At 48.3% G+C, this 27,975-nt stretch overlaps 1 protein-coding gene across 3 annotated transcripts in view; it reads left to right on the forward strand.

The window, feature by feature from the left end:
- Positions 1-27,975, forward strand: part of REEP1 (receptor accessory protein 1) — a 95,200-nt gene that overhangs the window by 47,882 nt on the left and 19,343 nt on the right. Inside the window, exons 4-8 of one of the 3 annotated variants that reach the window (XM_019552993.1) lie at positions 1,023-1,143; positions 2,384-2,497; positions 11,321-11,371; positions 17,989-18,160; positions 23,274-23,371. In XM_019552993.1, the coding sequence (XP_019408538.1) occupies positions 1,023-1,143; positions 2,384-2,497; positions 11,321-11,371; positions 17,989-18,160; positions 23,274-23,356 (541 nt within the window). In that variant the 3' untranslated portion in view covers positions 23,357-23,371. Of the gene's footprint in view, positions 1-1,022; positions 1,144-2,383; positions 2,498-11,320; positions 11,372-17,988; positions 18,161-23,273; positions 23,372-27,975 lie in introns of those variants that run through there. The other 2 variants (XM_019552995.1, XM_019552994.1) reach the window with 2 other exon arrangements.

The following is a 27,975-nucleotide window of genomic DNA, read 5'->3' on the forward strand; positions in this document are numbered from 1 at the left end:
CTAGCCTGGGGATTTTTAAAAGGAAGTTAGATGAGCACCTTGCCGGGGTCATCTGACCCCGGTGCTCTTTCCTGCTCAGGCAGGGGGTCGGACTAGATGATCTACCTAGGTCCCTTCCGACTCTAGCTACTATGAAACTATGAAACTATGAAGGGCCTATTTCTGCAAAGTGCTGCCCACTTTGAGAGCAAAGGAAATTGAAAGTACTAAGTACATCTCAGAATCTGGCCTCAAAGAAAGAAAGTGGGATTAGCTGGGTAGATAAGAAGTGTCCTTTTAATGGTTTGGGACTCAGTGTCAGTCCACTGATTGTATGTGGTACCACGTCTTGTTAGTCTGTGTTGAGCAGAGTTTCTGAAAGAATGACTTCAAGACAAAGCCAGTGGACTAACACTCACCCTTAGGCTTTGTACCGAAGTACAAGAATTGAAAGAACCTAATAGTGAGAGGCACCTTGCTAATACCTGCTATTATATCTAGAACATGTCCCATTGTTTTTTTGTATATCGTGGTAGTGCCCAAAGTCCCCATTGAGGACTGGGTTTTATTGCGTTGCATACTGGACAAGCACAGATAATGAAACAATTCCTGCACCATACAAAAAGGACCACATTTGGATTCTACTTGGATACTATTATCTGAAAGCAGAAAGAGAGACGAAGATAGGAGGCTAGTTTGGAGCCTGGTGGTGGCTGTGTTAGGAACTACGTTATTCCCTCCCAGCTCCCCAGGTCTGTAGCGGCTGGGGAGACTGGAGACAGCTCCTTCTATCATGTCACAGAGACTCTTCTAGTCACAGGAGTCCTGGCACTGCTTATGGCTGGAAGGAAAAGTGTTGCCCTTGGCCAGAGCTGGGGAGGAGAAAGGGAAGTAATGGGGGGGAAAAGTGGGTAGGTATGAAGGATCCCTGGAAACAGAAAGCCCTCCAGGCTATGAACCTGCCTGTCCTTAACTGAGCTGAGCTGGTATTAGCATGGGAGCAGGGGCTCAATCAGGTTCATTCCCTTTTTGTTTTCCTGCAGGTTTCCATTCTACTATGAACTGAAAATAGCTTTTGTAGCCTGGCTGCTGTCTCCATACACGAAGGGCTCCAGCCTTCTGTACAGAAAGTTTGTACACCCCACCCTGTCCTCAAAAGAAAAGGTAATTGCAGGTGCTCTGAGCCTGGGTGGCTCCCACAGACAGCTGGGCATTTACATCCTTCTGTCGGCGACTTCCCTCAGAGCATTGGGAGTTGCCACCTTACTGTCCATGTCGTAGTTTATTCTCTGATGATCTCCTTTTTTGCTCTGTTGTATGTCTGTCTGGTGAACTCATTTGTTGTCACTTGTCTGTGCATTGGGGGAGTTCAGTGGGAGTTCAGAGGGTGGCAGATGGATATTTTCTGTTCACCCTGAAAACAATGGCAGCAGAAACGGGTTGGCAAGCATCGCAGCTGGGGATGCACTGATCAAATGAAGCAGGAGAGTCATTTCTGGAAGTGCTGCCTGCTTCAGGTGGGAGGGAGGCATTAGCGTTATGGGGCCTGTGAGATGGGACACCTTGGCTCTGTTCACTGCTCTGCTGAAGACCTGGAGACAAGCCATCTCCTATATCCATAAAGCAAGTATAATAGAGATCATGGTCACACAGACTAGTCATCATGAGGTTAGTGAGGGCTTCAGTTGATGCTGCTGCGTGCTAATCCCTGCAGTAGCTAATGCTGTATAAAAGGACTGAGCTGCCATGCCCAGATCTGAGCAGATCTGAGATTTAAATCAAAGAAGACTGCTAAAAAAAATTTAAGAGATTTAAATCAAAGAGAGGCAGGAGCTGGGGTTAGCCACAGCATAGGCCATACAGAGCTGTTGTAGAGGGGCTACTTCTGCAGGGCTGAGGGTGCTCATTCCTCCTGCTTCTTTCCCTTTGGACTCAGATTGCCTGCAGGTGAGATGGGAGGGTTGGGATCATGGGCTGTTGCCCTCTAGGAAGTGGACTGAATCCCTTAACACAGGCCAAAATCAGAGCATAAATCCTTCTGGGCACTGCTAACCTCTGACCAGCACTTAAAGCATCCATAACCCATTACCATCCAGTCTCCTGTGGCCATGGGGGCTATTTTAGTGACTACTGTGTTGCACAGTGAATGGCATGTGAGCTCAAAGCATGGCTAACACCTTCTTACCCAAGAACCAGTGAGCCCTATGGGGCTAGTGCTCTTGTCTTGCAGGACAAGAGCAACACCTAAGGGTCTCTATGCAGGTTATTTCTGCCTGCAATGCCCTTTTCCTCTTCTTCTGCTGGCTTCATGCTCCTCTGCAGGAAGCAGGAGGGTGGGAAGTATCTGCCTCCTGACCCAGAATAACTGAACCATCCCCCTCATGCTTTTTGTCTGGCATGACAGGAAATCGATGACTGCCTTGTCCAAGCAAAAGACCGCAGCTACGATGCCCTTGTGCACTTCGGGAAGCGGGGGCTGAATGTTGCGGCCACGGCGGCGGTGATGGCAGCTTCCAAGGTAACCAGCGCTGGGAAAGCACAGGGTGCAGTGGTGATGTCAGCGTCTCAACCCACCAACAGCAGTCATGGAGAGGGAGAGAGTTGAGGGGAATCTGAATTTTTTTCACTGGCGACAGTCCTACATCCCTGCCCCCTGTCCACCAGCCCCACAGGTGCATGTTGGGATGCGGACAGTATACAAGACAAAGCCTATGCAGGAGGGGGTAAACTCATGCAAAGAGGTTAACGCATTATAAAGGTGGAGGCCTTTTCTTAGTGCCATCCACAGCTCCTATGAAGCCCTGCCTCAGTCATTTATGCTACCCTCCTGACGGTGCCAATAGCACTGGCAAGCGCTGCTCATCATCTCAGCATCCCCTTTCACAATGTATAATTATATCGCTAGGAGTGATTGCGACTAATTATACACAGAACCAGTTAGCATTGGCTTGGGAAATTGTTTACCGACCCCATTAGGTGAATCAAAGCTCAACTGCCAAATTGTTCCATGCACCTGTTTATAGGTCCATCTGGGGACACGACATCCAAACCCAGGCCTGAAATCACCCTGTTGTGTTCTTAATAAGTTTAACAGCCTCTCATATGGAGACTAATGGCAGACTACTGAGGCCTGGGGCTTCTGGCCATTGCATGATTCCCTGTGGTATCAGGAAGGATGCCTTCCCTTACGGTACACGCAGTGCCCTGTTATAAATATGCATTAATATGCAGATTATTATGCATTATTGATATTCTGCATTCTGTTGGGGTAAAGGGGAGATCACATTCTCATGAACCAGTGGGTGTTGGTCACTTCTGGAGACAGGAACCTGGATGCATGGGAAAGATGATCTCATCTGCTGTGGCATACTGTGTGCTCCTACACTCTGATCGTTGTGTAGATCCAGTGCAAAAAGCTAGCCCTTAAACAAGTCTTCACAGAGGGATAGCAGCAATTTGTAGAAAGAATGAAATGCTGTTCTAGTTAAGACAAATGACTGCGAGTCAGAAGACCTGGAGTCTTTCCTTGGCTCTGCCACAAACTTCTTTTTTGATCCTGGGCATGTCATTTTATCTCCCTATGCCTCGATTGCCTCACCTGCAACACGGGAGTAGTTTTTTCCTGTGTGACGGGGTTTGTGAGGCCAGGTGTATGAATGTGTACAGTGCTTTGAGAGCCTCATATAGAAAGTGCTCAAGAGTGCAAAGCAGAAGAGTGTATTGTATTGAATCTGACATGCACAAGTGATGTTACAGTAATACCTGCTTTAACCCAAGGGGTTCCATACAAAGCCAGAGATTCTTATAGGGTTCCCAGCTTGCAGTTTTGCAGAAGTTGAGCTGATGTGAAGCTGTCAGTACTGCAGAAACTATAACGGCTATGTGAAACAGCGGGGCGCATGAGGCTGACCCCTCACTTATGTTGGCCAACTTGCCAACAAAGGAACCTTCAGGTGGACAGAAGTCTGCCCCCCCTCCCCACATCTATGCGTTGCCTTTGTTGCGCTACACTGGTGCTTGTAGTTGGACGATGTATACCATCTGGTGTCTGCAGAGGAAGCAGCGTGCAATTTAGAACAGCCCTGAGGCTGCTCTGATTTACACATGGGAATAAGCAGCCCCAGATTATGGAAGTACAAAGGTGGCTCAAAGCCTTTGTGTCCCACCTCTCCCTCCCGGCCCTGAGCAAAGAAGCAGAAAACTGCTTACTGTCCACCTTGTGAAGATCTGCAGAGCAGGAGGAAGCCAGTAGGCCTAGGCCGACTAGGAAAACTTTAGCCTTAATTAGGCTTCTAGAGACGCAACAACAGATTTTGTGGGACAAAAAATGTGAGAACAGAGGTAGGAGTGCAGGTCAAAGGTTAATAGCAAGCGCTCCAAGGGGAAACACTGAGCAGAGCACACCAGCCACTGCCTACTGGCCCTTAAACAAATCGAAGTAACCAGTGGATGCCACCCAGTGAAACTCTGCCGGGAAATGTGTGCAAGTGAGGGACAAGAAGACAATCACCGCAGGTCCTCCCAGCCGGAGCCTCCATCCTGGTCAGACAGATGGCCAACTTAGCTAGAGCCAGGAGGACAAGAAGCCAGACAGGAGGGCAGCTAGGAAGGGCTATAAGAAAAAAAAAGGTATGCAGAGAAATAGAGGAGGGAAGAGTAGTTTGGGGTTCGTCCTTCTCTTCTGCATCCAGTGAAGCTCCTTGTTCAACATGAGAAGAAAGCAGCCTTGCCTAAGATTCTCTGCCATTGCCACATGATGCACTTCAGAGCCCAGTGTAGTGATAATGTTTTAGGCCAGACTATGTACGTATAACTGGTGAGCTTTATCTACGTCCTGTCTTAGGACAATGGTTTGATGATCTGTTGTACTGAATTACGGCATCTTGAAGCAGGGCTATGGCTCTCTTCTGTTTCTGGCTCTGACACAGAGTGAGTCAGGACTCCTGGGTTCCACTGCTGATTTGGTGCATAACCTTTGACAAGTCATTCCCTCACTTTGCCATATTCAGATGATAAGCTGGTATAATACCTGTCCACCATTGTAGGGGTATGGCAAATTGTAATTACTTGAATATTATAGAGCTAAAGATGTGGACTCAGAGCAGTGCCATTCAGGAGAAATCCATTACACACTAGTCACTAGTGACTGTGCTTAGGAAGTTCCCTACTTCCTATTTCATTTACCCACTCCAGTACTCACACCGGGTGTTTCTGTGCTTGGATTTCTATGCTAGCTAATGGCTAGTACATTAACAAGCTAGCATAGGCAGGGAAAGCATCTTTAACATACTCATATTAAAGCCCCTAGGATAAAGTCAGGTTCCTAAATCCGTATTAGACTGCAGAGATGCAGCCTGATACTCAGAAGTAGGAAGTCCCTGCAGCTCCCAGAGGGCCTTACCAGAAGAGAAAGCAAGGAACTGTCTTGTTGCCTGCTTCATCTTGAGTAACAGGCCAAAAAAATCCACTACCATGATATTAAAGATTGGCTCCTCTTCTGCTAGTTTAAATCAGCGTAGCTCCTACTGTCCTCTGCCACATGCGGCCGGCTCAAGTGGTCTCAGATCTAACATATTTCCCACATTTTCCAGGTCTCAGTTTAAGAAACAAATAAAACATTAACTTTAGACACATTTATAAACACACAGCCTCTGCGATACCTCTGTGGTATTATTCTACTTTTGTTTTTCACTTGAGTTAAAAATGTAGGCCAATTGTAGAAGAAATATTTGGTTTAAAAAAGCAAATCTCTTTGAAGGAATATGGTAAGTACTTGGACATCTGGGGAAATGCCTGGCCCTGGGCTTTTCTTTGTCTCTGGTGCACTAGCTCATATGTACAGCGTGACTCCTTGCACTCCCACCTGTCTGTAGCCACCTGTAACCCTTTGCCTTGTATGCAGATTGTCTTGTACACATCTGTACAGCAGATGCTCCATATACATCCTGTCTCACTACTATAGCTCCCCCACTGGCCTTTGCTAGGTGTCTGGTATGGGGCCTGTGCTTGTGGCTAACGGGACACCATTTATGTTATAAAAACCAACAGTTGTGCCCAGACAAGCGGAGAAGATGGGCCACTTGCAAGGCAGGCTGAGGGCCTCTTGGGGCTTCCAGCACTCTTTGCCACCCTGCCTCTGCTTACCTGCTCCAGAACGATGATCTCTCAGCGGAGACAGTGTCAGCCAGGTGCTCTCTTGCCAGCGCCCCAAGCCTAGTGCTGGTCCTGCCCCCATGGGGCAGTATTCCAGTCCCAGAGCACAGTCCCATTTGAGGCACCATAAGCCTATCAGCAATCAGACAGCCTGACACACACTGTGCCTTCAGGCTTGTTAATGCTTTGAGGCTCGGTGAGTTGATGATGAAATAAATTTGCAGTCTAAATTTGCAACTTTGATTTCAGCCCATTGCCCTCCACAAAGCCAAGGCTTCAAGCACCCTCCACTCCCACAGCACCATGACAGAGGAAGGAAAAAAAGTGTTCCCAGAGGATAGGAGCCAGCCCCCAGGAGCAAAGGACTCCTGTTCTCTCCTTCTCATCCCCCCTTTTAGCAGGAGCTGGAGCAGCAAGGCAGGGTGGGGGCCCTGCTTGGCTGGGCAAGCTCTTGTTATGGGGGAACTTGAGGCTCAGATGAGCAGTGGGGCTGGAAATGAGGCCCAGCCTGGGCACTAAAGTGGCAGCAGCAAGGCTTGGGTAAGAGAACTGGATTATCAATGTGAAGAAACTGGGACAAATATGGGGGCAAGTTCCTGATGGCTTGACTGCAATGACAGCTAACCCCCAAACACAGGTGCCAGATCCCTCCCTCACTGCCCTGACCTGCCCAGTACCTGCTGCACCAGCTCTGCCCCTCCGTCCCTCCTGGCCCAATGCCCCAACCATCCCAGCACCACCTCTACATGTGGCTCCCTATGTATTCACTCTTTCAAGCTCCTGGTTTTTGAGACCAGCACTCCATGTGCCACTTTCTACCGCCATTGGATAAACCATCCCTGTGCTAGAGATCAAAAAATTCATCTTGCAGTCAGCCCCTGCCCACCTGGAAGGCAGCTCTTGTGGTCACTCCTGTCTCCCTCATCATTACTGTTTGGGAAGACATAGAAAGGACCAGGCAGCTAGGAGGTTGTGTCACCACCCAAGCATTTACGGTAGGTTGTCTCTGTCTCTGGTTTAGCCTCAGAGACTGCAATCTCTTTTGGGTTGGGCCCATCAGCCTACTGGTTGCACAGCCCCTAGCAGAATCGGTGTATTAGGAGCTGCTGCAATTCAGATGTTGGTAGTGAATGGGGAGTGTGGTGCAGAGAGCTGCTTGCTGTGGTCACAATATCCTGGAATAAAAACCCGAAGGGGAGAAAGCAGCCATGCATGACCAGCTTTAATGAAAAGCCCATTTGTGTGAAATATGTCTGAGAAATGGTTCAGGAGCCTTTCATGCATGTGAGAATATGAGTTGTAATCCTGCCAAAGCGAGCAATAATTCCAGCTATCCGCTGAAGGCACCAGTCATGCAAATCAAAGAATTTGGAATTGAGTCTGTACATATCTCCCTAAGAACATTTAGGTCCTGTCCTGGAGACCAATGAATTCAATGAAATGAGACCCTAGGCCTTCCTGAGCTTTGGATTAGGCTTTAGGAAAAGACAGTCAGTCCCTGATCTAGGATACATGCTTGGTCCAGTTTGTCCTCTGTCTACAATGAACTTTCTCCTCTCAGGTACCCAGCAAAGGCATCATGGCTCAGAGTACCTAGCTCAGTGGCAGTTAGGTGCCTAAATACTAGGGCCCTGGGAAATTTTGCCAGTTGTTTCGTTTCGATGCTGTTTCAACTTGTTTCAAGCTTGAAACAGCAAAATTAAAACTAAATGAAGGGCTTCGAAACGTTTCAAAATGTTTTGAATTTTGAAGCAGCCAGCCAGGTGGTGGGAGACAGGGGAGAGCCAGGGCTGCAGCCCCACGTGGCTCAGCCCAGCGGGGAGCCGTGGCTCTCCCTGCCTCCTGCCGCTGAGCTGCACTCTGGGACTGGCACACAGCGCCATTGGAGCACAGCACTGGCTCTGCCTGCCTCCTACCTCCGGCCTGCGCTCCGATCGGCTCTGCCAGCCCCATCGAGATCAGCCCAGCGGGAGAAGGTGGGCAGAGCTGGTGCCTCCCACCACCAGGCTGAGCTCCACCGGGCTGTGAACCGAGCCTGGTGGTGCTTCTCCTTGCCCGACTGAGTTCCTCAGGGCTGTGAGCCACTGGGAACTGAGCCTGGCTGGGGGATGCGCCTCCTGCCACTGGGCTCATTTCCCAGTGGCTTGCAGCGCTGCGGAGCTCAGCCGGGCTGGGGGAAGCGTGGCTGAGTTCCCCGGTGCTGCGGGGAGCTGGGACCTCCTCCCGGCTGGAGGAGCTGCTTCCCCCGACCAGGCTTAGTTCCCCAGCACTGGGTCCTGGGCGGCAGGAGCAGCGTCCTGTGGTCTGACAGGCAGATCGGAGGCCTGCCTGCACCCCCGGGAGGGCTTCAGGGGCTCTGACCCTCCTTGTCTGCCTGCCGGATCACAGGATGTTGCTCCTGCTCCCTGGCTTCTGCTTGTCAGCAGCCTGAGGTGCAGTTTTCTAGAAACCCCTGTACTGATCTCCTTGAAACTTAGCAGGCTTGATTCCCTTAGAAGGGGGTACCATCCCTGCAAGTTTCATCAAAATTAGACAGAAAATGACAAAGTTATAGGCTGTTTCATGCTTCCCCATTATTGCCTATGGGCGAAACCTTGAAACAGCGTCGAAACAGCGAAACCATTTTGACAAAATGGAACAAACCAAAACTCAAAACAAAACACTCTTCCATGGAAACGTCAAAATGGAAGTTGAAGTGAACCTGCTGTTTTGCACAGCCCTACTAAATACCTTTAAGGATGTGGAAGCAGATCCCAACAAGGGGAATTCTTGCTCAGCCTCGTTTGCCAATGGAAACCTTCAGGGCCTGCATGCACACTGCGTGAAGAGTAGAGTAGTGCAGGGAAGGAGGAACTACAGGGGGGCCAAGGGTTTGAGAAAGTGAACAGGGCCATCTTGTTGGGGGTAGCGTCCACAGTTTTTAATTGTCTGCCACCTCGGGTGTCTCTGTTTGTGCTGCTTAGCACAAACATCTGTGTAAAGGCCATATCATGACCCTAGCCGGTATGACCAAGATTTGCAAATGTGACTAGTGTTTGGAGGTATCTGATTTGGGAGAACATAAAGGATTTTCAGATCTCTAGGAAGTGCTGAGTGCCTGTCCCCTGCAAGCAGGCGCCTTTACGGTGTCTCAGACAGGACACCCAAAGTCAGTGGTTACTTGAAAATATTGGTCTGGGTGTATGATACTACCAAAGAGGCTGGTGTACAACTTCCTTAAAAAGCAGTGGTAGTGCAAGAGTTGTAGCTGTGATGGTCCAAAGGTTGTGGTCAGGCCTGAAGAAGAATATTTTGCATTTGAAAGCTTGCCTGACTTTATCTCACCTCAGTAGCTGGTCCAATAAAATAATCTCTTCAAAATCAGTATAATGCACAGCCTATGATGATGTTCCTCCAACTAGGTGCTCCTGGGTCATAGTGTGATGCATCTCTCATGCTCAAATATTAGTATTCACTGATGTTTAGGATGTCTAAAGACCATTTTGACCAAGGAAAACCCCAGACACGGTTCAGCAACATGCCTGGGGAGGGCTGAGTCATTGTTTCTCCTTCTATTGAATGTTTCTTTGATATCGATCCAGCCCTGCTTAAACATGCAGATGACATAAAATGTGTGTGCAGGAGAGCAGAACCTCCAGCGCATATGGAGAGATTAGATCAGTGAAGGCTTCAGGCAACAGCGTAGAGTCCCTGGGACAAGTAGACTGCACAAACAAAATAGGTGGATGTTGTCGACAGTCATCGTCACATGCACATGAGCTAATTTTTCCTTTGTGTCCTGTATAATTGTCCTCACAATTCATTTCCTAAGCTCTGCAGTTGTTGCAGGGAAGGTGTGGAAATGAGGCAAAAGCAAGTGTTTCTCCATAACTGGATGTTTAAGTGTCAGAAGCTAAAATGCATGGTATGTGTGTTTGTGTTTGTGTTGCCTTATAATGCCCTGTTTCCAGAAATCATATAAGGATGGTTCTGTTAAGTCAAGTGAAAGAGGCCTCTGTTTTAGAGCATACGGTCCTGGGTGCAGTTTCCAACATTGTATGTCTGGTGATACCTTTCTGCATACAAATACCACCTCCTTGCCACGGGTTTAGTGAAGTGCTACTTCTCACACTGGCTTCCGACTGCTAGGACTAAGGTGGCTGCCAAAGCCCCACTCATCATCACATGACCCTCAATTAAAACTTTCTAAACTGGGAGCAAATCTCACAGCACTCAGCACCCATTTAACACCAGTGGGAATTCTGCACATGGATTAGAAATGAGATGGGACACTGGAAGTTCACACGAAAAGAAACATCTATCCAGTATGAAAAGTGGCAGGGCAGGTCTACATCTTGTTGGACAGCGATAGGGAGCCGCACTGTGGGAAACACACCCTGCCCTGTATGAGACAGGGAATGAAAAAAATGTCATGTAGCTGCCATTAGAGTGGCTGTGGGCACCGGTGTTATTGCGAGCACACCTGAGCCTGAGAGTGACGCTGGATGTACCCTGGGGCATGTTTTCATGATGGTGCTTTCTAGGAGATTATCTAGTCCAGCTCTCTGCCCCAAGCAGTATTACCCCTGCCTAACCCATCCCAGGCATGTATTATGGACCAGCATTGACCTTAAAACCTTCCAGTGATGAAATTTCCACAATCCCTTTAGGAAACCCTTTTCAGGGCTTGGTCACCCCCATCATCAGAAAGTCCTTCCTAATTATCCAACCAAACCCTCCCTTGTCACAATGTATGGCCATTCACTATTCCTTGTCCATAATGGACATAGAGAACAGTAGATTGCCAGGCTTCTTATAACAGCCATTTTTGTACTTAAAGATTGCAGTTAGATCCCCTCTCCGACTTTTCTTCTCCAGGCTAAACAATCTCTCTGCTTTTGAGCTTCAAAGCACTTCACAAACATTGATTAAGGCAACATAGGCAGGTAAATACTGTTTTCCTCCTGAGGAAACTGAGGCATGGAGGAGTTAAGTGACATGTCATAGGCCCGGCTGGGCTTCGCTGCTCATCCCTCTCGCTACCCATCTTTTCCCATCCTTCTTCATCTGTCAGTGAAGTGTGAATGAGTCCCCAGGAAACCCGTGCTCTCACACACAGGTCCAGGCTTAAGTACATTTTGCACCATACATATTTTACTTTCAAGCTTATATGTGTATTGCCAAAATGGCTTTTTTTTCCCCTTGCTAGGTGTCTCAGCTCCTTCATTTACTCTTGTATTTGGACCAGAAAGAAGGGCAGGTAACCTGTTGAATGTTTATACTAACCTCCAGACTAACCAGTGATGCTCAGTGAGACTAAACCTAACCATCCAACCTAAGGAGCCCAACCCAGGAATAGCAAACACATGGCAAAGATGCCTAGCTGAGATGGATGGCAGATGTCAACTCAGTTTATAGCAAGTGGCTTTTACTTACTTGATCCTAAAACTGAGTCTAAAAATGGAGTCTTTTGCAGTCTTTTATCTGAAGAGTCAGATATCTTAAGAGTCCTTTGCTGATATTAGATAAAAATCCATCAGTCAGCCAGGGTGGTTTTGTATGGGAAGATCAAACTAACTTCTGTTTGTTGCTGCTGTTGGTCAAGTTGTGTTTGCTTTTAATTGTGAAGTCCTGTTAATGATTAAGGGACGAGTTTTGCTTTTATTCACATTTGTGCGACTCCACTGTCATTTAGGGGCACTTACATAAATAGGGCTTGAATGTAGCTCATGGCTGTAGATCTGGAACCTGAGGGCATCTTTACATGTGTATTGGGGAGGCAGGTTTAATTAGAGTGGCTCCGCAAGCTGCTCTAATTAAAGCCCCCTCAGCGTCGCATCTTGTCTCGTGTATTCAGCATCTCACACTTTAAAATGGTGGCAGAAGCACTTTAAAGCTTGTTTGACAAGCTTTAGTTAAAATGCTCCCACCACCATTTTGAAGCATGGGGACACTGAATACATGAGATGCAGAGGCTGTTGGAGCGCGCTGATTAGCACGCTCCAGCAGACTCAATTAATTTGTTGTTTGCGATTAATTGAGTTTGCTCCGATGTGCTGTAATTACAGCGTGTCGGAGCAGTATCCCCACACAGCTACAAGCACCCTGATTCTGTAAATATTTACTGCTGGGTGTATCAGCATGTTAGGCTTAGCCCAGTTGGTACCGTTGGTACTGCTCGTAAGCACGACTCCTGTAAATGTCTAGTGTTGGGCCCATGGTATGTGTACAGATGTTTCTCATACTGTGTATGGGACTGCTGAGCCAGGGTTGGGCGAAAGGAGGGCAAGAAGGAGCATGAATTCAGTTGGGTGTGATGCTGGAAATGCAGTGGGCATGGCTTGGTGTTTTATTGTCTGCTAATACATTACTGCTAAGATGCAGTCACTGCAGATCAGTCCCTTGTCATCTGTCCCGACTGAGCATTTTGATTCTTGTGTGGGGAGTCTTAGAGCTGCCCCCACTGAAGTCAAAGGCCAAAGTCCTATGGACTTCGCGGGCTCAAATCCTTCCTCAGCCTTTGTGTCTCAGTAGTACCCTTGATGTGCGACTTTCGGAAGGAGAGCTAGCCTTTTTGCATTCCCTCAGCATGTTCATTTGTACAACTTGATCTTCATAGGTTTTAAACCAGGCTATTTTAAGTCTCCCAGGGAAGAAGGTGAGGTATCCTTGCTCTTCAGTGCTTCCTTTCTTTTACCTTGTCCAAGTCACTACACCACTCCATACTTGTGCTCCCTCCTCTGTAAAATGGCTTTAATAATATCTCCTTAGGCTATAGGGAGATGTTCAGAAGCTTAAATAATGCTCTGAGATGCTTTGAAATTCCCAAGTTTAAATAAGAGGTGTAATAACATCTAAAACCTACTATTCATTTGTAATTAAAGCACATTGAATGGGTCTTGTCTACACCAGGTATAAGATCATATCTTTTTTTAAAGTGTTTTAAACACAGAGGACCCATATGCATTACCTTTCCTCATATGAATGGCTTAAGTGCAGTTTCTTTTAAAATTGTCTAAAAGGTCATTAAAAATATATAGTTTTAAAAATCAATAGCCATATTAAAGAAATGGCTGTGTGTTTCTGGCAGAGGCATTCAAAATGCATGCCGCAGCTATCATCAACACTTACAGTCCCTCGAAGTCAGTACTGGTTTTGGCTTTACTTTGGCCAGTATTAGCCTGTTGTGTCCAGGACCCTGGATGTTCAATTCTGCAGATATTAGTACTGTGATTTTTCTCACATACCACATGCCTCCCAAATAAGACACAAACTTGTTTTGGGAAGATAGAATGGAGAAAAAAAGATTTTTTTTCGGAGTCGGGGCCAAAAGATGACCCATGGAGCAGGAGACTACTTTCCAACAGACTTGCTCTCCCTTGCCTACTCAGGCAAAAGGTACTGTTCACCCTCTCAGCCATGGGCACTGACACTGATAATGGGCTTTCCCCAGCTGCTGGCCACCTCAGAGAAAAGGGAGAAAAGCGGCAGCCGGGGTAGCATCTCCATGCTTCTATTCTGGTGCAGAAAATCGGCTTTCCTGCTTAAGACATGATAATTTTTGGGGAGAAGTGAATATGGTATTTAAAGAGAAACTTAACATGCAGAGCATCTCGTAACTTTTACAGCTTTTACAGCCAAATAGCGCACTGCCTCTCTGTGCTAGTCTCCTTTTTTTGTAACAACCTAAAGAAGCTTTATTAGTTGCAGGGGCTTATGGTTTACATTCATTCTGCTATGAGGTGGGACTTCAGCTTGTGCAGACATATTTAAGCTAGCTTTAAACTGGGTAGCTCAGGTATCATAGCAGTGAAACCCTAACAGCACAATTACCGAGGTCTCAAGCAGGCTTATGCAGCACACTCTGAACCCCAGGCTGTCAAGGGTTGACTGCCGTCTGCTCCAAACCCAGCTAAATTAAAGATGGCTCATGTATGTCTGCTTATAGATTGCAGTGCAGATGTCACCTACCCTTAGCAGGGGTGGGCAAAATGTGGCCTGTGGGCTGGATGCGGCCTGCCAGGCCGGTCTATCTGGCCTGCAGGGCCCCTAAAACTTTTGGAAAATTAATATTTATCTGCCCCTGGCTGCCTGTCATGCAGCCCTGCCCAAACTCAGTAAGGAGCCCTCCGCCTCAAATAGTTGCCTGCCCCTGCCTTAGAGTCTGGACCTTGTGATTATCTCTACCTGCGCTGTATTGAAATGCCCATAACCTGTGTAAAGATAAGGACATGCGAATAGTAGAGAGCAACAAAAAACAATCTCCTTGACTCCTCACATGATTTTTTTTGAGCCAGTCCCAAGCCTGGGAGCTTGTTCTAAACTCTGCTGGCTGTGGTGTAATAAAAGCTATTACACAACTATTTTAATAATAAACAACTATTTTGGCCCCCTTAATACATATCTATGCTATATGAGAAGCCTGAATATTTCAGGTTAACAGACTTGATTACTACAAATATAACTACAGCTGTGCAAAACCCTGCAGTATTGGCTCTGCATATGAAAGCAGGTGTTCCTTCCTATTTGTGAACAGTTACACATTGGATCAGCAGTAACATTTCTCCCCATTTTGGAAGCAGGCTTCTCATTTCAGTTCGAAACCCCCAATTTAGATTTCAGCAGAATTGTGTCATGTTGCTAGCTGGGCTCAGGTCAAAGCGCTGTCAGTGAATTGTAAAGATAGTGGGGATCTGGCCTAGAGAGCACTGGAAAGCCAAATATTGTCTTGCAAAGAATGAAGACACACTTGAAAAGTGGGAAAAAGCATGATGGAAAACAGTGAGCCGAACCCTCAGGTGATGCCAGTTGCCACAGCTCAAATGAAGTGAACGGGGCAGTGATTATTTATAAGAGTTGGCCTGATATTTTAGGAGTAACTTTTTCATGGAAGCCAAGGGCTGTTATATTTTGCCAGCGAGCTTGTGGTGAGCATTGCTCCATGGCTATCCACTAGACCTTGGTGCAAGTCAGCCTGGTTGTTGATGAATAATACTGCAGTTTCTTTCTTTTATTGCTTATTGTAAAAGGAACAAAACATATTTTATTCTTGAGAAAGTTGGGGAACCCAGCACAGTCTGCATTGCACTTAAAACAATTATATAAAAGTATAATTGACACAATGAGATGTGACATGTTATGTCACAGGAGTCTGTGAGGTCATTGATTTATATGTACATATACAGGCTGCACTGAAAATACAATAGTATGCCTCCTTGATTCTAGACTTAACAACGCTATCCCTGAGCTTATCTTCCTGCAGTGATAGCAGGAGGTATTATGTGAGTGTTGTCCCTAAATCCACTCCTGTCTGCACACAAAAATCTTAGGTCACATACAAAGGTGGTGCCTTATAATTTTGCACTTGCTGACCTGTCAGTGAGGCCTTGGGCTGAATCTTAAGTGCTGCTGATGTTTGAGCTAGTGATGCATTAGGGATGCAGGAAGCCCTGTTACAAGCACAGCTCAGGGGCTAATCCAGTGACTCTCTGTAGCTGGAGTGCTTTGCAGTGTGCTTGCTCTTATTCTGCTCTCACAAGGCTGTTTTGCGTGGAGTAAGGCAAGCTAATTGCTGCAGTGAAGACAAGCCCTGAGAATGGCACAGAGAAAGGAAGCACAGCAGGAGTAAGGTAAAAGCATTTGGTCCTGTGTGCGGCAGGAAAGAGAGGTAGGAGAGATCAGATTTTAATAGAAGGTTTGCTTAAGAGAGGCCACCAGAAAGTATAAAAATCAGCAGAAGAAAACATTTTAATCAAAAGACTTGGGCCAATATGCAAGGAACAAAGCATCTACCCCATTTGAAGTATCTCATTATTCTTGAACATGGCAAATAAGAAATTGCAAGAATCAGATCTCCAGGGAAGAGAGCAGTATGTGTGTGAGTCTCCTTCCTAACTCTGTAGCAAGTCTGAAAAAAAATGTTGAACTCTGCACACACACAGAGAAAGTTCTTGGAAGCGTAAAGATGCAGTAGACTAAAAAAATGAAGCCAGTGATTCCTCTTCTTCAGTAGCTGGGACTAGATGACATTAGAGAAATCAGTGTAGTGCAATATTTTCTTTTCATTGATGTAGAATATTGCTTCCCATGCTGTAGGTTGCGGAGCACTCCTTCAGAGCGCCTGTCGGGGATCGTATCTTTCAAGGAAAGCTCTGCCTTGGGACTCCCCAAGAAGTCTTGTCTGGTCTTCCTCTCCTGAAGGACTCCCTGAAGCCAGCCCTGGTGTGGCTTCACAAGGGGCAAGCCTCTTTGCTTTGAGACCTGGCTCTCCTTTGTCCCTGGTTACCCCAGTGATCAGTAGAAGTGCCACTCTTCCTAGAGAGCCCCATTTCTGCCCAGCTCCCAGGAAGGGGGGTGTTTTCCTCTTCAGAGCAGCATAGGTCAAAGTGCCAATGTCCCAAACAGCAGAGCAGGCCACTCAGCTCCAAATTGTGCACTGCAGTTCCCCCTGTCCTTGTTCAAACCCTTGCTTGCTTTTCACTGTCCTCACTGGGACTACCCTTTCTCCCCCAGCTTTCTCAGAGCCTCAATCTGTCTTTTTAGATGCAGCCAGCTATTGGCAAAAAACACATCTAGATGTCCTACTTTGAAACTGTTTACAGCAAAGCATGCCCACCAAGATGTTCCTTACCAGCGTTCCAGGCTACGATTCAGCCCACTTAGCATCTTTGGTCACATTGCCTCCAATGAAATGTTGTGACAACCACAAAGTAGCTGCCTAGAGGATTGAAGAGGCTGATGTGGCTCCCTGAAAGCTTTTTTCTCTTATGAAGAGGCTTCAGGATGGAAAGTTTGGGGACCACTTATCTAGCAACTGCCTATGGAGCCATTTGAGTCATCACACTGTGACATCAGGTCTGAGCATCCAGTGTCTGGTCCAGTTTCAATCCCAGATGCAACTGTTTCCAGGGAGTTTGTTTGCCAAGCACTTTGTGGGATAGCGGGTTCAGTTTTCCAGTTCTCTGTGTCTAAAGAATCTGTGCGGCAGGCTGGTGAGTTGGTAGATGTGGATATGTGAGATGGATTGTGTACTGCAAGACTTTCTGTCCTGTGGGCCAGTGTGGCAGACGTCAGGCTGATGCCATAGGAAATGTTGCCTGATGATGCTTTCTTATCACAAAGAAAGATTGATTTCCATATTCAAAAATAAATAAATAAAGCTACACCATTCTTCAACGTGCAAGGGTAACAGTGTAGTTGTCACCAAAGGGGTAAGTAATAACTGAAGAACAGTGTGTGTTTGTGTGTGTGTGTGTGTACACTACTTAAAAACGTTATATTAAATCTAGAAATGTAGAAAGCTTGCAAGTTAGCCTTATGCATCTGCTGTTGTCTTCTGCACTAGCATTTTGAGCCTTTTATCTGCTTTGTTGGTAAAGGGAAAGCTTAAGTAAAGGCCCCTTTTGAATGGCTACACTATTCTTTACTATTCCGGTGTAAGCTTGCATGCTAAAGAGATGCTATCAGGATTGATGCCACTTGCTTTATTCAGTTTTCAGCCCAGTTTTATGCCAGTGTCACTCCATTGACAGCAGTGGCATTACTCCTAATGCACTTTGGCATATGCAGGATTAGAATCAGACCCCTTGAGTAATCACAAATGTAATTTTTTCTAAGCTCCCTGCACACTCCTTTGATCATCCAGGAAGTTCTCCAACAAAGGTCTGACACCCAGACTTTCCCCATCTACTTACTCTAAAAGCAAAGCAAACAGAAAAAGCAAAAGTTTAAGCAACCCATTTCCCTGCCTTTCTAGGTTACCTTTCGGGACATTCCTCTTGCTGCCTCCCCTCCTCTTGCCAGGAGGATGGGGCTTACAAAGTCCATCCTGCTGGGGAATCTAACTTCTCTGTCTTGTTTGCATCCTTGTTTACCCAGGGGCAGGGAGCCCTTTCTGAGAGACTGAGGAGCTTTAGTATGCAGGATCTCTCCACTATTCGTGGGGACAGCAGCAGCACTGTTCCTCCTCCCTCGGTCACTGTACGGACAAGCAGCAAACAGAGTCAGCCCAAGCCATCCAGGAGTGCGTCGGAAAGCACTGGCAGCTCAGGTAAGGCTCCGCGGCTTTGTGTCTTGTGTTTTCTTCTCTGCTCACTGGCTAGCCACATGGAGCAATGAAGGGATGGTGGAAGCAGTGGTACAGGGAGAAGGAGGGATGTTGCCAGCTGGGGTTCGCAGAGCAGCACTGCACTACAGCAGCTTGGTCTGTGTAATGTCTGCCCCTAGCCCTGGTACCTGGATGAGGCAATGGCAGCATCAGGCAATGGCATCAAAGGCTGAGCTACAGCTGAGCTGAGGGCTGTAATTAATTCACAGACTCTGGGATCAGGCGAAGTGGAGCTGGAAGCGTGCACTGGCAGGTGGATTACAAACGCAGGTTAACACAGTTCTGGGGCAGGATTATTTATGGCTGTGGGACACATTGCTGACAGTGGTGTCTGGTGGGGGCTGATGGCTGGGGAAGTTGACACTTAGGGTTTGGCAGGGGAGTTACAACTGTAGTGTGAAAGTTTTGAATGTACTTGAAGTTACATTTTGATTCATAAGCTGCTTAGGTGCTTCGGAGCCTAAGTCTCCTATGTCACATAAGCGTTTAGTGTATATCTGCTTTGCATTCGTCATCATTGCCTCCACTCAAGTGTAGTCAACTTTGGAACATCTCAGAGGCGTATTTTAAGGTCCTGCATCACTGACAAGGCCTGCCATGTATAAAAACCAGCTCAGTTGGGCTTTAGTAACCAGGTGGCTGCTGTGGGTTGTAAAGCTGTTGGTGGCCCAATCCCCTGAACGCTTGGAGCTACATTGCCGTAGCCCTTATGCTGCCATGTAGGGGAGTAGGGAGATTACAGCCTCTGTTGGCTCCTGCTCTGATTGTGACTCTGGCTATGGGAAGGAGGATAGTGTTGGTTTACGTACTGGCTGGCCATAGCAGCTGGCTGGATGTTGAAGCAGGAAGTACTGTACAAGGCTCCACAAAAGAGGTAATGGGTCAGAGTGTCCCAGTTTGTTAACTTCTGCCATGTCAGGGCCACTGCAGCCACATATCGCTCCACACTCACAACATACAGTAACACGACAGTTCAGCCACTGGACTGGTGAGGAGCTATAGGCCTCCCTGAAATCATTGAACAGGGCTGATTAGTGAAGCATTTTTTCACAGATGTTTTTGCAAAATCAGACCCTGAGATGACAGCTGCCTATAGATCCCTCATTCATACAGACAATCAATACCAATAACTGCCTGCCTGTTTGCCAGCTGGCAGGGTTTGAGTGTTCAGCTTTGGCTGGCATCTTGGAAAACTGGAAGCCCTGGGGAGTGGTTGCAGGTAAAACTCCTGCTGTGTGTAGAGCCCAGCACGGTGAGCTTTACAGGCCTGTCTAGTCAGGAAGCCAGGGCAAGAACAGGGAACCCAAGGCATCCTCCTGGCTGTTGGAGGCAAGGAATGGTGACTTACAGGTGGGCTGGCCTAGGGAAGTGGGATTTGTCAGGACTGGGCACTTGCCCTGATTGTTTTATGGTGGGGAAGGCTGTGCTACTGCCAGATCTGAGTGGCCAGGCGGGTTGTGTTTTGCACTGCTGGACACAGTCAACGGTTTCGAGATTCTCATAGCCCCTTTGAATGAATACAATATTAGCTGGGCAGATCTCTGTAAAAGGGCATCTGTCAGCTTTCTGACATTGCTGACTGTTATTGGAGAGGGATGGGAGTGGCCAGTCTGCCTTTGGCCATTTTACGGCCTGCCAGGCAAGACACTGCAGCAGCAGCTGCAGCCCACTGTTTCTGGAACGCAGCGCATGTGCTGGGTGGGAGGTCTGTGCTATGGTGTTGCTCCTTTCTATAGGGAGCCCAGACTTGGGACAAGGGCTACTGAAAGGAGCGACCTTACATATGCACAGGCTACTGAAAGGAGTGACGTTATCACGTTCCTGAAGGCTCCATTCATTTCTGTCATATGATCACCAGTGAAGCACAAGTGCCCAAGAGTTTTTTTTCTCCACTCAGTACAGGCCTGTATTGTCATTAGTCTTAGAGGGAGGGACAGAGTCACGTCAAGGGGAGAATAGCCCCTTAATGGTAACTAGGTGCCAGTTCTACCCTGGTAATATGGGTGCTGCTGAGCGCACGATTGTGGCTGTCTCCGTGCAGACTTTTGCAGCCTTCATGATTCCTGAAGGTTTATAGACTACTTGGGAAGGATCATTCCCTGAGCACTGAAATGCAGTCAGCTCTGTGGTTGAGGCTGGCTGCCTTTCTACCCCAGTCTCTTGCTGTACGACATTTTTTAAGAAGGGGAGTATAAGGAGGCAGAGTGCAGCTGTGTGAGGAGTGTCCACCCAGCACAAGGCACAGTCGTGTGGAGAGCCCCCCCACGCCAGCTCAGGTTTTGGAAGCAGTAGAGCTGAGTGCAGCACTTTGCCCAGGGCTAATTCCTAATGCATCTTTACTGCTTCTGGTAGCTGAGCTAGCTCACGGGACAGGTCTATGCAGTCCAGCATTGTGATGTATAGGCTAACCCTGAGCTGGAAATTGATGAGGACGTTGGAGTTAATATACCGCCCCATCCAAAATGGGCCATGGACAGCTTTAAAGATCAGCAGGAGCCAGACCTATGGTTTTCCCTCACTTGCAACCTGCTTGAAGTCCAAGAGCACTGACATCAGTGGCTCAGGCCGGTAGCTGGTTACATACATGCTGTCCTCAGCATGTAATGGGGCAGATCTTTTTATGTCCTGTCTTGTTATTACGAACATGTGAAGGGTGCGTGTTCCCCTGGCATGTGATTCCTGAAGCAAACCCCATGCTTGGCACAGAAGGCATATGGAGAAGCTGGTGTCTGTGACTGTCATGCCAGGCTAATGAGAGTAACTTGCAGAGCCATCTTCAGTAAGACACGGGCTCCTTCTTCTCCTCCATGGGCTGGGCTTCCCAGAGCTGTGGCAATCTGCTGAGCAGGCACTTGGGACAGCTGCTGTGTTGCACTCACTCCAGCTGTCTCTGCCTTTAAATGGAGCCCTCTGTACCCACAGCTTTTATCTGTGCACAGATGGCCAGAGCGCTGAAATGTCATATCAGCACAAATGTCCCACTCTCCTTCCTCCCCCACGTACCATCGCCCATGCCACATACAACAACACGCATGGGCATACACACCCCGCAGGCTGCTGCACGTCCATGCTCACAGCACAGTTCATGCAGACACATCGCGGTATGCATGCAGTAAAGGTATCCACAGTATACACCTGCATTTTCTCTCAGCATGAACCATTATACACACTCATGCCACTGTGCAGACAGAGTGCTTTTTGTCTGATTTTGCCCTTTCCATTGGGATGTAGTGCTCTGTAATATTCCAGTTTGTCTGTGCCCTTACACCCCAACTCTCTACTCAGACTTAACTCACACTAAAATCACTGGGGACTGCCAAAAGCTGTGGAGGCCATGTGCATCTTGCTAGTTCATGGACAGCCAGGTTGGGGGTCACCTAGTCAGAAGAAGCAACCAAGATGGGAGGGGTGGGTGCAGAGTCTGAGTACAGGGGAGCCAGAAGATGTGTCTGGAGAACGGAGTCAGAGAGCCAGAGGGTCAGGCAGAGCACAGGTCAGGAGGCAGCTGGGTCAGGCATCTGGGAGATCAAACCAGAGCTGGGTTAGGGAGCCAAAGGGTCAGGCCAGATTTGGGGTCTGCTGGCAAGCTAGGTTGGCTAGCCAGAGAATCCACTGGGGAGCTGGTAGAGGCCCAAGCCAAGAGCAAGGCAGCCTAAATACAAGAATAAATTTTGTTGCCCGGACACTTCCTCATCCAGATCAGAGGTTTTATAGGAAGGGATAAAGGGCCAGCTGATCCTGGGTGAGCACTCTGATTGAAGGGAGTGGGTGGGTGGCTAGGCCCACCTATGTCCACCCCAGTGCTCAGCTGAGGAGGTAACAGACTGGAATTAGTGGCTGCACCACTTAGTCTGAGGCTCTGAGTTCAAGGACATGGCATGGGCTAGTGGGTATAATGCAGTGGAAATGCAAGGGAAACTTCCTAGCTGACTGCGTTACTTGATTTAGAAATCCAGCCTTCCATGGCTGACTAGTCTTGTCTCTCTCTAGCTGTCTTCAGCCAGTGGATCTCCTGTCAACACTGGCACCGGGGGTAGACTCAGATAAAAGGTGGTTCTGGGGGTGCGGTGGAGGATTTTGGGAACGTAAATGAAAGTTCAATTTTCATTCAAATGGAAAGAGTTTCAACACTATGCTTCCAAATACCTTTGTGACCAGTTCTGCTCTTGCAACATATGAGCAGCAGCACTGAGCACTTTCTGTGTGCAGTCAAGAGCAAACTCCATGCTGGACTTCACTGATTCTCCTGCATCTGTGCGTTACACTGGTTTTACACTGAGACTGAGGTCAATGAGGTGAATCTGATTTACACTGTAAGAGGAGCAGGACTGATCAGAGTGCTCTGGGGATCAAGCCGAGCTCTCCAAAAGCCATTTCCTTTTGGAGTCCCATGTGCTCCATCTGGAGTGAGGCAAAGGGGCTGCAGTGCAAGGAAACAAAGAAATGCTGGAAACAGGTTCCTGGGTGGTTTAAAGGACAGATGCCCCGCTCCAGCAGGTGAAAGTCCTCAGCTGTAGGGATACTATTCCCTGGACCAGCTTCATCCCCAGGGGAACTGTGCTGCAATACAGCCCTTTGTGTCCTCGCATGACAGAGATTTTGACACTGCATGTGTCTGATGCGTGAGTCCTGATCATTCTCTTGTCATGCTTGGAAGCTGAGCGAATGGCTGAGCGAATGCTGGTAACAAAGCTCCTCTTTATATCTATTGTGAAAAACAGATGATTGTAGACGTGAGCCCTACAGTGTGCCATTGCCTTTTCTGCCTCACAGACCATGTTAAAGACTTGCAAGAGGGCAGTGTTGGCTAAATCCTGGAGGACCAGGAACTCCTCTACTGAATCCTAGCACCATTAATCAGTAGTGGAGTAGCCTTGGGAAAGTCACTTAACATCTCTGGGTCTATGTCCCTTGCCTGGGGAATCATAGTTCTCTTCCCTCACATGGGGCTTGATTCATGATTCGTGACTGCACGGTGTGAGGAAGGAAATGTCCTGTGCTTCTGAGGGCTCCTGTAGATGCGGCATGATCGATTGATTGATTGATCCTCTTTCAGTTTGCTCGTGTTGTTCCATGTGCCGAATCCTCAGAGGTGAGTGCTGGCTTCCCTGGGCTCTGAAATCCACCCAGCCTTTGTGATCATGGCTACGATCTTCATTGCTTCTATTATTACTCACTGTTTTCCCTAACAGAGTGGAAATAAGGATAGAGGGGTGGAGAAGGAATGTGTGTGCAGCTGTAAACACCGCATGGCCAGGCTGTGCTTTGAGTGTGGAGTTCGTGTGCGTGAACTGCAGTGGGTCATTCCCGTCCCCTCCCTGACCCGCGCTGCACACGCATGGAGCTGTGTTCTGTGCAATTTGACTGCAGGCTCTTCTTTACTAGGGAGTTTTGCACCTCTGTTGTTATACTGATGCAGCCACCCTGACATGGACACACAGTGCAGCATACGCCTGGCGCTTGGCAAATGCTGCACCCGTCAAAATCCCATTTTACATTGGCACAGTGTGTCTACACAGTGGGTTTGTACTGATGGGAGCACATCCATGAGCATATACCAGTTCCGATTTCTCTGATGCCAGTTGGGCCTTCGCATTAATGATGAAGCAGAGTGAATTGGGGAAGCCCAGTAAAGGCGACCCAGCAACAAGCATTGGCAAGGGCAGAAGATGTTGTATGGGATCCCCGGCTTAGTCTAGGGCGAGTCGTGGAAAGCATCCCGCCGTCCCTGCCACCGGTTCAGAGGCAGCAATGCTGGAGTATAGCTGAAGGGCTGGCTGTTTGCACTGGGTTAGCATTGTGTCCATTCAATTGGTTTGCCAGCAGAGTGAGGGTGCATCATTACCTCAGTTGTTGGGCATATTGGAAAGGCCAGGAATGAAGGAGGGGACATTTGGGATGTTTCCTGGGGATTTTCATTGGCAGCAACTGAGGTTCTGGGTGATGCAAGATGTTCCCAGACTGGGTCTACCCTGTACTGCTCCTTTTGAGCTTTTCATTCACTTGAAAGGTTTGGATGCTTAGCCATCTGAGATTCACAGGGGTGTGGTAATCTCGTCCGTTCCTAGTCATCCCCTCCCACAAGCTGAGTCTCTTCACACACAGCCTGTGGGCCTGGTTCCCCCCAGCCTGGCTCTGGTGCAGCCATTGGCCCCCATGCAGCACCAGTGCTGTGGTCATCCTGATTTGGGAGCATTGCACCCCTGCTTTGTGCAGGCCCCCGGGCTCTCTCGTGTCTTGTCTCAGGCCAGCATAAATGCCCAGTCACTTCCCCTTTGCTTCCTGGTCATGGGCTCATAGGAGAGCAGGGCTGGAAGGGTTATCTCAGGGATGGGCATTTATTTTGGACAGAGGGCCACTTACTGAGTTTTGGCAAGCCATCGAGGGCCACGTGACAGGCAGCCAGGGGCAGATAAATATTAATTTTTTTAATCTTTTAGGGGACCCGTGGGCCAGATAGAATGACCTGGTGGGCCACATCTGGCCTGTGGGTTGCATTTTGCCCACCCCTGGGTTATCTAGTTGGCCCTCGGGTTCAGCCAGCAGCATTCCTGTGTTTTTCCCTATCTGGCCTCAGACTCTATCCCATTTTGCAGCAAGTGCACAACAGTGCAGGAAAATAGGGTCAGTTTAAAGCGGTGCAAAAAACCGAAAGGCTCCTGAACAATTTCCACCCCTTTTCACTTTCCTAACTGTTTTACCCTCGACATATTGACTTGGCTGATTTGAGCCTGCAAGGGTTACCACAAAAAGCTCCTAGACTCTTATACACAGTGCTCACTACCATGAATTAATCTTATCGAGTCAATTAACATAGCTGTTCATGGTAGCAAGCCTGGTAGCATTTCCAAAACAGCCCCCAGGTTCTGTGGGTGGCCTATCTTCATTTTTATACACTGGTTTTACAATTTGCTTTTCCTTATGAGAAATAAGCATTTCGGCATAGGTCCAGTCACTGGTCGCCCGGCCAGGAGAACACGCAGAAGCCTTATCTTGCAGCATACTCATTCAGCCTCCATTCACAAGCTACCCTCTCTGTCTCCAAGGCAATGGCTGCATTCATGTACTTGCAGACAGTGATTTGCCATTTTGGCTGCTCTTTTGTGAGGGCAGCTTTGCTCATTCAGGGGACTGGTTCCTGGCTCAGTTTAGCATATTTTCTCAGCTGTGAAATAGGCCTGGAGAAAATCAACCTGGCTGGGAGACACTGAGGTCATCCCATGCTCTTACACTGCATCCTTTGAGCACAAGCATTGTGTTCAGCCCTTTGTAAGTCACAGAAATCTGTACAGTCTCTTCCTCAAGGGAGGACTGTCTAGTTTGCACAAGTGGACACGCATCCTGGTCTGCACTTGGAAGGTGAGGGACCATTTTAAAGCCCTGGTGCAGGTGCATCACTGAGAGCAGGGACCTGAGTGCCAGCATGGGTAAGTCTCAGTTGTTTTTACCACCAGCTGAATTGTGCCAACCTGCTCCCACTGTGTTTATTAAAACCCAGCCCTGGGAGGACACCAGTTTGCTGCTCGTGATCCCTGCGTAATACTTGGACACTGCTGCTCTCACTGCACTGCCTACTCCAGGAAATAGGCCTTTCTGATGATAATAAGGCAGGGGATGAAGTCACAAGCCATTTAGGGCAAAATCCCATCCCTGTAGCTGGGAGTCCAGCTGTCGGGCACTGGTGTGTGGTTGGTTGGGATGTGTTTTCTGTGTTTTCTTTATCCACAACACTCGACTCTCTCAGAGAAAGACCAGGCTGAGCAGCAGTGAGATCACTCTGCAGAGCAAGTAGATTTATCACTGTCAAGCTCCGGGGGGGCTCTCTTATACTAAAGTTGTTGGTTTCCCAGCACAGCTTCATTATGCACAGGCGGCTTGCTCTCACCGTGGCCTCGCACTCCACAGACTGCGAGGCATTGAAAGAAATCAGGACATTCATCCTACTTTGCACTGAACAATTTAACTGACCCCAAGGCCATTGTCGGTGGGTACCTCTGCACACACTCCAGTGCGTCTCCTTGGCCGGTCTTGTCTCAGCTCTTCTCTGGTACAGTGAAAGGCTGTTTCTGGCAAGGCTCCTTCCCAGACCTTTTAAACAAGTCTTGATTTACTTCTGTTATGTTCAGGCCCTTCTGAAAGATCGGAGTGTAAAACTAAGGAATGCAGATACACTAAAATCATAACTTCTCGTCTTTCTTGGGATGTTCAGCAGGGGTTAAGTTAACATCCTTGTTCAAGCTTGTCTCTCAGTTGTTGGCTGTGCCTGGTGAATGCACGAGCACCGATGTGATACTAAACAACTCGCCTTGGAATTTGCATTAAAATAACAATTTCCTTATTTAATGTTCTCAGTTCAGCCAGGCCTCTGTCAGATGCTCCTGTAAAAGCCCATATCAGGAACCGATGAGAGAAGGGTGATTTCGGTGTCTGTACAGAGAATAAGCACAGAGAACCAATGCGTTGCACACAGGAGAACCATCGCACTAGCAAACTTTGTGCTTTGGAGGAAGGATATTTAGCAGTAAAGTTACTGCTCTGCAGGGCTCCTGGTTTGATAAAAAAAATTGCAAATTCTCTGATAACCCCCCCCCCCCAAATCCTCAATTAAAATGAAACGCCACAATATATGTAGGTATCAATTGAACACAATGTTTTATGGATATATTTACAATTTTAAAGCAATTTGGAAGACTGCCAGTAGCTCAGTCATTATAATAAAATAAATTCTAAATACATATAGATTTTGGTAGTTGATTTTGGGTTTTTTATCATGGAAAATCAGAGCTCCCCCTGCCCTTTTCACTCACAGAATGCAGATCCGGGCCCCTCACTCCTCACCACAGGCCCCAGCTTTGCTGGTGCCCCTCACTCCCTACCCACAGCCCCCCAGCCCTGCTGGTGTGAGCCACTGCAGCAGGGCAGAGTGGGGCTGGCTGGGGAAGCTCCCCGCTGCTGCAAGCTCCATGCTGCCCTGCAATGTGTCCCCTGCCCACCCCACAGCAGCAAGGGGCACAACCCCGTGTCACTGTGCGGGGCAGGCAGGGGTACATTGCCAGGGCGATGCAGGGCTCATAGTGGCAATAAGCTCCTCTGCCCTGCTCTGCCCTGCCCTACCACACAGGATCCTGCCTGCTGTGCTATGGAGGCCCCAGGGGAGAGCAGCGGGGCAGGGAGCCCAAGCCCGCAGCAGGCCCCCTGCACTGATCGGGTGGCATGGTCCCCCCTGCCCCTCTGGGAGTGTGTGCAGCAGCGGGGAGTTGCCCGCCCCCCGGACGAGCTGCCCACGACTTCTCTGAGTTAAGACGTGAAACAGCTTAGAGTTTCCCGTGTCCCTGTTCAGTTTGACGGTGCCGTCCCGCTCCTGCCGGGGCCCTGCAGCTGCACGTTCCAGCCTTGGCCCCAGTTCCCTCCCTCCCTGTGGGGGCCTCAATCCCTCCCACCCCCACTTACCTGCAGAGGCTGCTCTCCAGGCTGCCTGGGGCCATGCGTATATACATGCACGTCTTGCCCCTGCCTGGCCGCCCTTGTTCCTCTCCCCCCAGCCCCTTGCAGGCTGGAACTCCGCCAGCCTGCAGGGAGCTCTTTGCAAAAATGCAAAATCCGTGTGTTTCTCTGTTAAAGTGAAAAAATTGCGTTTTTCTCCATTTTTCCCTGGGAAACGGAAAACCCAGACCCCTGGTGATCTGGAACCAGGACAAGACAGGTTTAAAGATGTTTGTGATGAATGGAGCTGCAGATTGTCTTTCACAGTGATGCCT

Source organism: Crocodylus porosus, unplaced genomic scaffold, assembly GCF_001723895.1.
Source record: "Crocodylus porosus isolate Cpor-Errol unplaced genomic scaffold, CroPor_comp1, whole genome shotgun sequence".
Taxonomy (NCBI): domain Eukaryota; kingdom Metazoa; phylum Chordata; order Crocodylia; family Crocodylidae; genus Crocodylus; species Crocodylus porosus.